The following is a 12,154-nucleotide window of genomic DNA, read 5'->3' on the forward strand; positions in this document are numbered from 1 at the left end:
TCCACTAATTTTATAATTTTCATAATTATCCTTTGAAAAAGTTGACTGGTGCATTTGTATTCTTAGTTTCTGGGAGGTAGTACTTCAGTTTTGTGCCACTTATGTTTTATATTTGTGTAACCAAATTACAGCTTTTAAAAATCTCTTTGACTGTAGAATGTTAGTGGGAAAAATATTTTCAGGACATTGATTTCCATATTGGTTTTTGAAAGTTTTCTAGTTTATTTTGTATTTTTTTAAAAAATAATAATAACTGGACCTAACTGACATAGAATAATTTTCTTCAGGGAAAAAAACAAATGAAATGACATCTTACCATCTTACAGATAATATTTTTCAAGTTTGGAAGTATACAGAGCTGGCTAGACCTATAAGTAAGCTACCAAACATTGAATTTAAAGTGCATCAGACATTTACTCTCTAAATTGTCTTTCAGAAGAAAGGGAAAGATATATACCTTGAAACTCAAAAATTGGATTTTTACAAACAAACTGGTAGAAATATATCTTTTGTTATATAGTGATGGTAGATGCTGTTTCTGCACTTAAAAAATGTGTGTTTGTGAAAGGCTTGGTGAAAATCCGTGTTGTGCTTTTTTATTTCCAACACTAGTTTTGTAAGTATATTTTCAGGAAATTATAGTTTATGTATGGAAAAAATAAAATTTGATTTTAAACTTGGCATTCCCTAAGGATTAATGCCCAAGAAATATTGCAAATAATGAAAACTTTGTGTGAGGATGTGATTATCTTCAGTTGATCTGGTGAACTCTTGTTAAGCTGTCTTTCACAAAATCACTCAATTTTGAGCTCTGAACTAGACTGGAGTTGAGTTTGAGAGTCAAAGATCTTAGGAGAGAATGATAGACAAGATCTTAGAGAATCTCAAAGCTGTAGCTTTGCTTTAGCTAATTTTAAGTTGAAAAATTACACAGGAAGAAAGTGTCTGGTTAGGTAGTCGAAACAGGCCAGTTGTGGTTTTATTGAGTGACTCTTGATTGTGGTTGTACCTCATAAGAAGCTGACTATATACTGAGGATAGGTTTAATATGTGTATTATATATATTGTTGTCCTTGGTACTTGGAAGATGGATATTTTATTATATAGCAACTAACACTCTTGTGTAAATGCATATCCATAGGTCACAGTAAGAAGAATAGAGTCCCTTTATCAAGGAGAGAGAGCAGTGTTCAAGACTGTATTGCTATGTTGATGTTGTGGCAGTAGAGAGGAAGAAAGTGTATGCTTTTTATGTCCTATTGCCAAAAACTTTTTTGACAGAGATCTTTTCTTTCATTTCTGTCATTCAATCATTTGGCTGAGGACCAAAGCAGCTCCCCTCAAAATTTCAAGGGGCAGTACACAAGCACAATTATAAGCTTGCTTTCGTGAACTGAATGTCAGGGGACTTGCTGTTAAATAGATTTTACGTAAAAATGAGTAAGTGAGAAAATGTGAGAAAGCCACACTGAGAAATTTCCTAATTGCATTCAGTGGTTACATAGCTACTTTAGATATCACAGAGATGCTTGGATACTATAATGTGGGTTGGAGAGACGTTAAATGTGAGTGACCATACAAGATGGTCTTTGGTCGTCCAGCGGTAGTTAGTTGAATGACTTAAGGTAGCAGGAGCTGGAGACAGTGAATTATACAGATGCCAGAGTGAATGGCAGATGAACCTTAAGTGTTATAAAAGAGCAAACCAAGGAATTGTCAAGTGTGTTAAAGCTAGTTACATTTTAAACATTGCAGAAATTTGAGAAGATTAGTGTACCAGTGTTCAGCTTAGCCAACTTGGTTAAATCATAAGCTTGTCACTGACAATAAGACTAAGCAAAATTAAGCAAAAATGTAATAATAAAGAAGTTATTTAAATAATTAAAGGATGAAAGAGTAGTTAGTGCCAAACAATGCCAGTTTAAAGAAAATGGGCCTTCTAAAGCTGTTTTTGTTCCTTTAAGTCACAAATCTGGGTGGCAGAAGTAGTAAAATACCAAACTGCCTTAAGAATTTTAAGTATATTAATACATATCTTGATTTATAAGCAGTAGTAGTACAAGATCAGTGTAGCACTCCTTAATTGTTTTGTGGTCTTCAAATTCATCTTCAAGGAAGTATTAAAATGTATTTCAGTGAAATTCTGCTGAATCACTTTGTGATGAATTTTATTAATAATATTATTTTTAATATTTAGAAAATATGATAAAATGGTATTATCAGATTGTGTTGTGATAAGTAATAGAAAGAGGACAAAATTGTATGCTGTAATCTGTGTACACAGTGGTTATGTAGTAGTCAGATGTAAGCAAAGCATGTGCTTACATTCTTGCTTCTGGTTAAATGTAAATCCTTAAATCTAGGAATAAAGAATGCAGGATGTACTTATGTTGGTGTACTTAAATTAATGAATGCAGGCTGCACTGGGGTATACCATCTCAGAAAATAGGAAGCCTTAAAAGGATGTGAGTATCATGGCTTATAATAAAATGAATGGCAGTTTTCTGTAACATGAGAATTACTAAGGAGGGGAAACAGCTCAGTCTGGGTATCAAAGAGGAAGGTTAAGGAGTGTTGTGATCACAGCTGATAAATGCCTGTGATATAACATGCATTTGATAACTTGAGCTATTTAGACAGGCAAACAAGAAAGTATCAATGACTTGATACTGAAGCTAGGTAAACTCACATTAACACCATCATGCGTATTAGAAACCAGACACATATTTATAACAGAGGGTAGTAATCATTGGAACAAATTACTATGGTTTTGGTGGCTTCTCTGTCCTTGGAAATTTTTTGATCAGCGTTAGACACAGATATAAAAAAAAGAGGTTTTGAAGTTGTTAAATCTGATACAAGATTTTGCATAAGGCAGTCCAATGTTTAATATTACGTAGATTGTCCTTCTGCCCTTGAGATCTAGAAAACTGAATAAAGGCATTTTGTCAATGATAATAGTGAAATAAACCAGACATACCATGTAATGTGTCATATCTCTTTTCTTTCCCTTTTTAGATCTATTGTCTAGAATAGACTTGGATGAACTGATGAAAAAAGATGAGCCACCACTTGAATTCCCTGATACTCTGGAAGGATTTGAGTATGGCTTTAATGAAAGTGAGTCTAATATGCTTTGTAAAGACTGTACTTAGAATAACGTTAAGAGGTTATCAGAACTTTGATTATACCTTATAAATCCTTATTAGAATTTCACACTTTTCTGTTAAGAATAAAATTATAAGCCTTAGTGTAATAGACTTAAAAATCTAAGTAATAATTTTTTGATTTCACAAAGTTGCCAAAAAAAATCCTTGTTACACAGTAATGTAGGTTTCTACTGTATGTACTTTTAAAGAGTCTTCAACTTCTTGTTTTCTTTTACAGAAGTTGAAAGTAACTTGTTTTTGTAACATTACAAAGTAAGATTAAAAAGTGGTCACTCATGTAAATAACATCTTATTTAGTGATTCATTTTTATTTAAACAAAAGGAATTATTATTCAGATAATAGTTTATTCCAGCTATTTCATTAATACCAGTAGGAAAACACCTATAATCCATTTATATTGATAAAAGCATGAGCAATGGGATATATTTTTACTCTTCTAGTAGAGATCAAGGTTTTGCATTACAGCTAAGTCTTTGTAATGGCTACAATTCATGCCAATTAGCTTAATCTATAAATACTACTAACTCATTTAATATATAATTTCCAGTGCATACATTTTAAAATACAACAGAGAAAAAAGCTTCTGAGCTAAAGTAATAGCAGACTCCAGGAAATGGCTTTTTCAAGATTGTTTGAAACCTGTAGGACAAATAGGGACATTTACAATCCTACTTCTTTGCTGTGCCTGTTCTGTGAACAGAGGAACTTTAGTTTCTAAATCTGCCTGTCTTACATCTTCCACTTTTAAAGAAAAAAAGAGCTTTCCTTTAAATGATAGTCATTTATGCAACACTTAGCTTTTTAATACCCTGATGGCTTTCACAGGAAGGTACTTAGAGACTAAAAGTGTCATGAAAGTGATGCTCTTTCTTTGATGGGAGGGGTTCAGTTCTGTCACTTTTCAGCTTCTTATTTTTAGATCTGCACAGTGTCTACTGTCTTCCTCACTGACTTCAGAGTTAATGGTTCATATGTGGTTGATAAAAAGGGCTGAAATTTGAATTTTTGGGAATGATGTTTTAGAATGGTACTGCATATTCCATCACTAACCTCACAGGCTGAGTGATTTCCATAGAATGTAGCAAAACCTATTGCATATGCTACTGGTCAGTATGCTGCAGAGGTCTCCGTTTTGCTTTTTTATGTTTAATTCAAACGTTCTCTCCTGCCTTCTTTTGTCATAATCATAGTTCTTAATTATGGAAAAGTAAGAAAGGTTTTTATCTGATTTAAAGAAGGCAAGGGTACCAGAAAGCCAAGAAAATCTTGAAAATAGGCCAAATATTTGCTCGTTTCCTTATGGAGAGAACAACTTCATCTACAGTGGAATGACATACTTGAAGAGTAATTAGCTGAGAAGGAACAGCTAAGTGCAGAGTGTGATGAAACCATGAGAAGAAGGATATTGTGACCTGAATTAGGGATATGAAGTTGGGGAGAAATACTCCTCTGAAGGCTAATAGCTGGAAAATACACTGGCCATGAGGTAAGGGAGGTGTGTTTAAAAAAAAAAAAAAAATCAACTAAGCATATTTGGTGGCAGAAATGCTTGAGCTACCATCTCCTAAATATTTAATTTAAAACATTAAAACATTAAAAATTCTGAAAAGGTGTGAACTGAGTTAGCAGTCTCTTATTTTGCTGAGAAACCTTTTTTTTTTTCTTTCTTTTTCTTTTTTTTTTTTTTTTTTTTTTTTTTGGTAATGCAGACTTTCAGCTCTCTAGGACATGCTTGCATATATCTATTTTTAACATTTCTGTGATCTACTACAACTTTGAAATGCTCTAAGGTCATAACTTCTGTTTTATAAACTGAAATATTACTGGTAGGATATCAATTCTTGCAGTCTGCTTCCTTGCTTTTTTAACCCTATCCATATCTTCATTTGTGGTTGAATTAGCTACTAAACGTGTGCAGCAATGAAGAAAACTGCATAAGGTTGCACTGGAATGCTTAAGAATGGAATGGGGATTGCTTCTATTCAGCATTTTGTTTTATTCTATTATTTTAATCTCTTTGAAAACTGAATCTAAGAGCTTTTGACTGCATTGTGCTAGGAATTGAGATATTTACTTTAGATGTGGACTTCCCTCCCCCCCCCCCCGCCCAAATTAACCTGAAACATTTTTTCTCAGTAGATTAATTTTGAAGGAAACTAAGTTTTCTCTCTCTAGCCCTTGGCCCTATCTCTACTCACATTTCTCTACAAATGTAGCTGGCTGTGAAGAAAGGGTAGTGAGTAGCTAGAATCTGAGTATCTCACTGTTTTCTTGCTTGACATTTGATACTTGGATGTAACTTCAGTATAGTTACTTGTGTTATGGCTCAATCTTGCAACATGTATCATTCAAGGTGAATGCATTTTGTTGTTGTGATACAATTCTTTTGATTTGAAATACTGTGGTTAAAATAGGTGAGAGAATGACAATAGCCAAATTTTTAGGTGTGGACTTTTTCTAATTTTTCAAAAATGAGGTATATTTCTTCATTTAAAGTAAGATTTATTAAAATGGAATCGTATTGCTTCTTTTACAGAAGGGCAGCTAAGACATACAAAAACTGGGGAGCCATTTGTTTTTAATTATCGTGAAGATTTACATAGATGGAACCAGAAGCGTTATGAAGCTCTTGGAGAGGTATGTAAATTGCGCACACATATCTATGAGTTTACTGTTGTTTTTGTGTTTCTATATGGAAACAATACTTTTATGTATTTTAAGAAAGATTTAGTGAGGCTACAATTATTTAACAAAAGGTGTTCCAGGTTTTGTTGTGTGTTAATGCACCAACAGTAACTTACATAATCTGTTGGATAGTTTAGAATGAAATTTAGACTACATTAGATCTTCATTGCACTGTCATAACCTGTCCTGCCAAACAGAAGGAGCAGTCTGAGCACACTGAGCTCTGAAGGTATTAGTGCTGCTAAAGTTACAGTGGCCTTTCGAGGCCCTCGAAAGAGGGTGCATTGTTGAGTGCACAAACTAGAGGCTTTTTCTTAGGGATGTTGCCCTGTGGTTTCTGTTTAAAAATGTTGTGGCACATCATTCAAGAAACCCTTGTGAACTGCCTTTGCCTTATGGCTTGTCTTCTTTCATTAGTGTTATTGTTTTAGTAAGAATTGCGCGCATTGTTTGAATCACTTGATTCCTCGCTTACTCTTTCTGCTAAGGTTGCTTTAGACTAGTCAGAGGTGTGTTTGAACGTGCATATATTAGACATTTAGTCTTCTAAATTTTCTTGTCTACTGAAGAGTTAAAAAAAAAAAAAAAGTCCAAAACAAAAACCAATCATAAACTGTTTCAGAATAAATAGTATAGAACATCTCGAGTGAATTACTTGGTAATAAGAAATATACTTAAATTTATCACCACGTGGCTGTATATAGTTTCTAATGGTGCCAGAAGTGTATTTATTAAAGCTAAAGAAATATACAATTACACTGTCTTTTCTAGTTAGAACAGGATGGTTTCTGGGAACTTATATAGGTGTTAAGCGTGCAAATCAAGAAAGGAGTATACAGCACAAGTCTGTATCTGATTGACTGAATAACACAAGTAACATTCCATTCTCTCTTGAACCCTAATAACTGAATTAAGCCTGATCTGAGAATTACCCTAAACATGAGTTTGGATATTAGGATGAGAAAGTAGGAGGGATAGCAATTTTGTATTATGGAGAGGAATAGACCGGAAGAGGAAAGAATGATGGGAGGTTCACACTTGCATACTCCAATACTATACAATTCAATTCTGCAAAACTTTAAACTGCTACAGATTCCCACTCAAACACATGTGCTCTCCTCTCTTATGTTGCAAAGAATTTCTGTTCTTTAAGAATAATTCATCAATTAATCCACATTATTAGGATAAACCAGAGTGGATTTTCAGTCATGCGGGTTTTACTTTTTTGTCCAGGGAATGTATAAAAAGCCACTGCATCTACCAGGGATAACATGAATTAGTATCTATCTCCCACTTTCTTGCTATGGCTCCGCAAGAGGCTTCGAGGTTGAAACAGCCTTTCTGTTTGTGTGTCTGTGATGAAAAGCTGATACTGACCCTGCAGGGCCTCTGAGGGGTGATCTGGTACACTGTGGCTGGTTCAGCCCCACCGTTTGTGAAAGGGGACAGCCTGGACTCTGCCATTGTAATGGATTACACTGGAGCTGCCACAGCTATAAAGCACTGCTTTGTCCTACTCGAGCTTCAGTCTTCGGTATTTAAGAACCTTCCTTCTTACTTCCTCATCCCCCTGCTCATCCCTCTAAAGTGCTTGGAAGAATGCTAAGAAATTAAAGGGGGGGGGGGATGGATGATGATGGGAGAAGATGATGGGAGCAGATGCTGCTTCTCACGTCCTTCCCCCTCAACTATGTGTCTTTCCAAAACAGAGCATGTGCTATGACCAAAGCTATTGTATTATGTAGTTACTTGATAGTACGCATTTCTTCCAGCAGAACACAGATTGGCACCTATTCCATGATCTGTGTATGCAGACATTTGCATATGTCTACATTGTTTGAATAGCTCCATTTTCCAAATATAATTGTGTGCTGCCCAAATCACTTAAAAATTCATGTATCTCCATGTGGGCTGATCTACTGCCACACCTTCAGGTAGGTGTTTGACAACATCATCAAATTCTTCATTCTGTGCGTCTGAGCTGTGACTGCCACGTTTTCAACCCATAGTAATATGAAAGATTTTTGAGATTTCACTTAGGGGTGGGGTATGTTCACAGAGTGGGTGCCTGACATCTGTGATCTGTCATTTTGCCTTACTTTATAGTCACTCTTCTGCTTCCAGTTTGAGCGTTCTTTTTAAATACACACTGTTTATATTAGGAGATAAAAGACAAGGAAGGTTTGAGGTCAGGAATCTGACAGAGAATCCTGTTCTAAGAGAGAATTGTTCTAAGTTGTTCATTGGTTTTGTGTTTCCAGACAGAGAAGAAACTCACCTGTGTTTTCATCTACTGTCTTAGCTAGGCGTTTGATATTACACGACAATTCTTTCAAAAGGCCACAAATTGAAACACGTTCTACAGGCTTGTGTTTGGCACAGAATGAACTTAGGGGACACTAAGGGGACACTGGGCAAAGCCCTTGGTTTGGGCGGTGATTTCATTTATGTAAACAAGACTTCATTTTGTGCTGTAGATTTGTGGATCATAAATGTTGAATAGTATTCAAGAAATACATTATCCTCTCATTAGATATTTTGTAGTCTAGGGTGAGATGTTTCAACAAACTGATAGCTTAAGATGTAGTAGCTCGTACGATTTATAAGATGACATAATAAATGTTGCCTTCAGTCTTTGGCTTTGAGTCATCATTGTCTGGCTTTAGGAGTACTCTACTATGTAGCTACTCTGTAATACTCTAATATGTATTTGTGGACTTCTTGTGTAGCTAAACATAGAGTGAGAAGATGAAGGAGCTAGACTTGTACCATTGGTCCAAGGGTCTTACATAATCAGCGTGGACATTGTTTCCAAAGATAGTTCAGTCATTATATACTGGCAGTCTAATTTTAAAGGGTATTTACCCCTCCTGCCTGAGGCAATTTTTTTATTGAGCATACACAGTACAGGCTGCTTTTATTACATTTTACCGATTTTTAAGGAATGGATGTGCTTTCTGGCCTGGCTGTAGCATTGTTCTCTCTTTCTTGGAGCATTAAGGAGTTTCTATTTGGTAATCCATATTTTTTTGCAGTCAAAAGTGATGAATATACCATCTGTGAAGTTCTGCCATGACTCTGACTATATGGAAATTGATTCTTCACAAATTGCAACGGTTCATCCGTGTCTCCGCTTCTTACATCTCTTTATGCTTCATTCATTGATCTGTTATTTCAGTGCATAATTTGTTCTGCAGCCTCTTGAAATGTATTCCTAATAGACAATTTAGTGAACTGTTCATCATTTTCTTATTCTGGTTCAGTCATTGCTATTGTAGCACTGAGTTCTGTAGAGTGTCCTCTCCATTAGTGTTTTAAAATTAAAACAGCAACAGAAGTGCATGGAATGTGGTGTTGCAGCTGTTTTTAACTGCTTATTAATCCATACTGCAGGTTTGAAGCAGGACTCAGAACAACTTAGTAACAACAGTTCAGTTGTTGCAGATACACCACTTTGGCTCAAGATTGAATTCTGTGTTTTTTAGGGCAGGAGTTATGGAGATTTGGATTCTGGATTAGACTCTAGATTAGATTCTTGTGATCTATCTCCTTGCACTTCAACTAGATGTCTGTATTCACTGTTTGTATTGCACTTTAAATTGATATTGTGACTGTGGAAATTGCCAAGTCAGCATCAGTCCCTGCTTCATCATGACTTCAAAATTAGCTGTTATTACAGAGGAGATGCTACTAAAAGTCCATTGTTGGGATTTCACCTTGCATTCTGCCAGTTATATCAGTTGTGTTGATGAAGAGATTTAATTCGAGAAAAGTTATGTTAATATTCTGCTTCCGTGTCTTTCAGGAACCAGGGTATCCCTAGCATCAAAAGGCAGCTAGTTTTTATCCTTTTGTATGTCTCTTACATCTAGCACTGGGTAATTATAATTTAGTGAGTGCTTGGAGGCTGTTTATGCATTTGCACACATGCTTTGTCAGTGCTGTCACTAATGAAGAGTCTTTTACCTGCACTGGCAGCTTCCTTGACTATCCATGTCTTTTTAAAGAGTCAAAAAGGACTTGTATGTACATGGATTATGATGTGGACCATGGCACAAGCATCTCTGCTGTGGTCCTATTTAAGGGCTACTATATGGCATCTCTTGTAATTGCTGCCTTTCTGACCTGCAGATAGGCATAGGCAGATGAATTGTGGTTATTTTTTGACAGCTACCACACCATAGCACAAGAAAATACCTTATATTTATGTAGAAATAACATGAAAAACAAAGAAATAAAAACTAAAGTCAGAAGTTTCTTACATGTTTCATATATGATAAGGTACAGTTAATTTCATATTTTCAGAGAAGTGTTGACCCACCAAATAAAATGCTTTAAAGTATGTACATAACTTTAGGTCCAGTTCATCATAAAGCAGATTAACCATCAAGGTTAATATTTGTGGGTGGAAAAAAATAAGTATGTGGAATTATGACAATGACAAACCATAATTAAGATTGCTAAGGAGTATTTTTTTTTTTTCTCTCTAGATTCCCTTTAAGTTAAGGAACAGCTTGGTCTCAACATAATTTAAAAAATAAGCTTTCACCTGCTGCTAATTTCCTCCTTGGTTGCAAAGAGCATTATTTGGATGACTGATAGAAAGAAGCTATTTACATAGCACAAATGAAAGCATAGAGCAGCAGAAGAGGACATGTAAGTTAATGAAGAAGGAAGCATTAAGTAGTCTGCATTTGAAAGGGTAGCTTCTTACATGAATAATCCAAAATCTGATGATAGGCTGCACGTGCACCTGATAGTACTTAAGGTCCAATCTTGCAGCCGAAGCTCATGTGAATAAACTCAATAGTCTGATCTTGTGAATAAGAGCTGCAGGATCAAGTTCCAAATAAAATTTGCAGATGATTAGTAGAAATCCTTACACTTAGTCTCAGTTTCTTTGCACAGACAGTTTAATAAACTTTCCACATTTTCTCTGACTTTAACATAATAAATTATGTGCTGCACACTGTGAATTAAGTGAAATTACATTGTGTATCTTGACTTATTATGTATTTGCTGTTTATTCATTGGTAGGAAAAAATTATCTTACTGAGAGGATGAAATAAATTGAGAGTGATATAATATGTGGGGTGATTCATGCTTGTTCCCTTTCATGGGATGCCTAATCCACCCCGCAGTTGGCTAGAACCATTGAAGAGATTATTCAATTCAGAGAAATTAGATTCCAAATACTTAACAAGTGTCTGAGCATGTGTGAACTGAATTTTTTCAGTGTCTTATATCATAGTCAAGCAAGGGTAAATTTTCAAGGGGGTAATAAAAATCTTCACTGAGAACCTAACACAGATCCTTCCTAACTTTTTAAGTCCTGCTTTGAAGGCAGAGTGAAAGCATCTCATTGAAATGAAGTATTTTTCATTATCCTTTCTTTAGCCCTTTTGCAAATGGCTAAATCACATTTTGGGTGGTGTCTTTTTGGTAGCAATGTGCTATTTTTGTGCCTTTCATGCCCTACCTACTAGTGAAAGTTGCAGAATTTTAACAAAATTTTACAATATTGTAATTTACAATATTGTAATAATTTACAATTATCACAAAGATAATTAAATTGTACAATTGGGCAAAAATAAGCAGTTGAGCAGAAGAGAGAGACTCTACAAGTTCCTTAAAGTAAAGCTGCAGCTGCATATCTTGCTAGACATAGAAGAATCCGCATGGAATAACGGCTTTTCAAATGCAACCAAGGAAAGGCTTAAATGAGAACTTTCACTTTCTGGCACCAAGATAAATTATAAATGCAATTCTTCAGGAAATCGTACCTTATTGGTTCATACCTTATTTGCTATAGGGTTTTTTTGATACTAACTTGGTTATTTTCAATTCACGACAGATAAATGTAAAGTAGAAATACAATACAGAAAATGTTAGTTGGACTAGATAACGGTAAAAGCACCTGAGAGTGGGGCAGGATATTGAAAATGTTGGACAAATTTCTCTCTACTGGTTGTTGCTTGGTTGCCGTATGTAATTAAATGTTTCATTAAGGTTCTTTTACTTCACTCTTATTTTCAAACAAATGCGCTTGATAACAGAAAGCAAATGCTAGTATAGGCTGAGCATAGAAAATATAAATGATATTTTTTAGTGTCTTTATAATCTTAAAAGGATTTCAGTTTTTAAAAATCCATTTATCTTGACCATTGCTTTTTTGTGAGTGAAGACGGACAGACAGTTTAGCGGGGATTGAAGAGTATTTCCTTAATAGTAAGGAAATACAAATTTAAATATGAATCTTTGTTGCATGCAGTATATTCATTTGCATATGCTAAATCTG

At 35.0% G+C, this 12,154-nt stretch overlaps 1 protein-coding gene across 3 annotated transcripts in view; it reads left to right on the plus strand.

The window, feature by feature from the left end:
- Positions 1–12,154, plus strand: part of ARB2A (ARB2 cotranscriptional regulator A) — a 266,771-nt gene that overhangs the window by 21,995 nt on the left and 232,622 nt on the right. For all 3 annotated transcript variants that reach the window (XM_062599538.1, XM_062599537.1, XM_062599539.1), the window contains 2 exons: positions 3,019–3,120; positions 5,708–5,808. In XM_062599538.1, coding sequence (XP_062455522.1) covers positions 3,019–3,120; positions 5,708–5,808 — 203 coding nt within the window. The remainder of the gene's footprint in view (positions 1–3,018; positions 3,121–5,707; positions 5,809–12,154) is intronic.

This window comes from Rhea pennata, chromosome Z (genome assembly GCF_028389875.1).
Source record: "Rhea pennata isolate bPtePen1 chromosome Z, bPtePen1.pri, whole genome shotgun sequence".
NCBI lineage: Eukaryota > Metazoa > Chordata > Aves > Rheiformes > Rheidae > Rhea > Rhea pennata.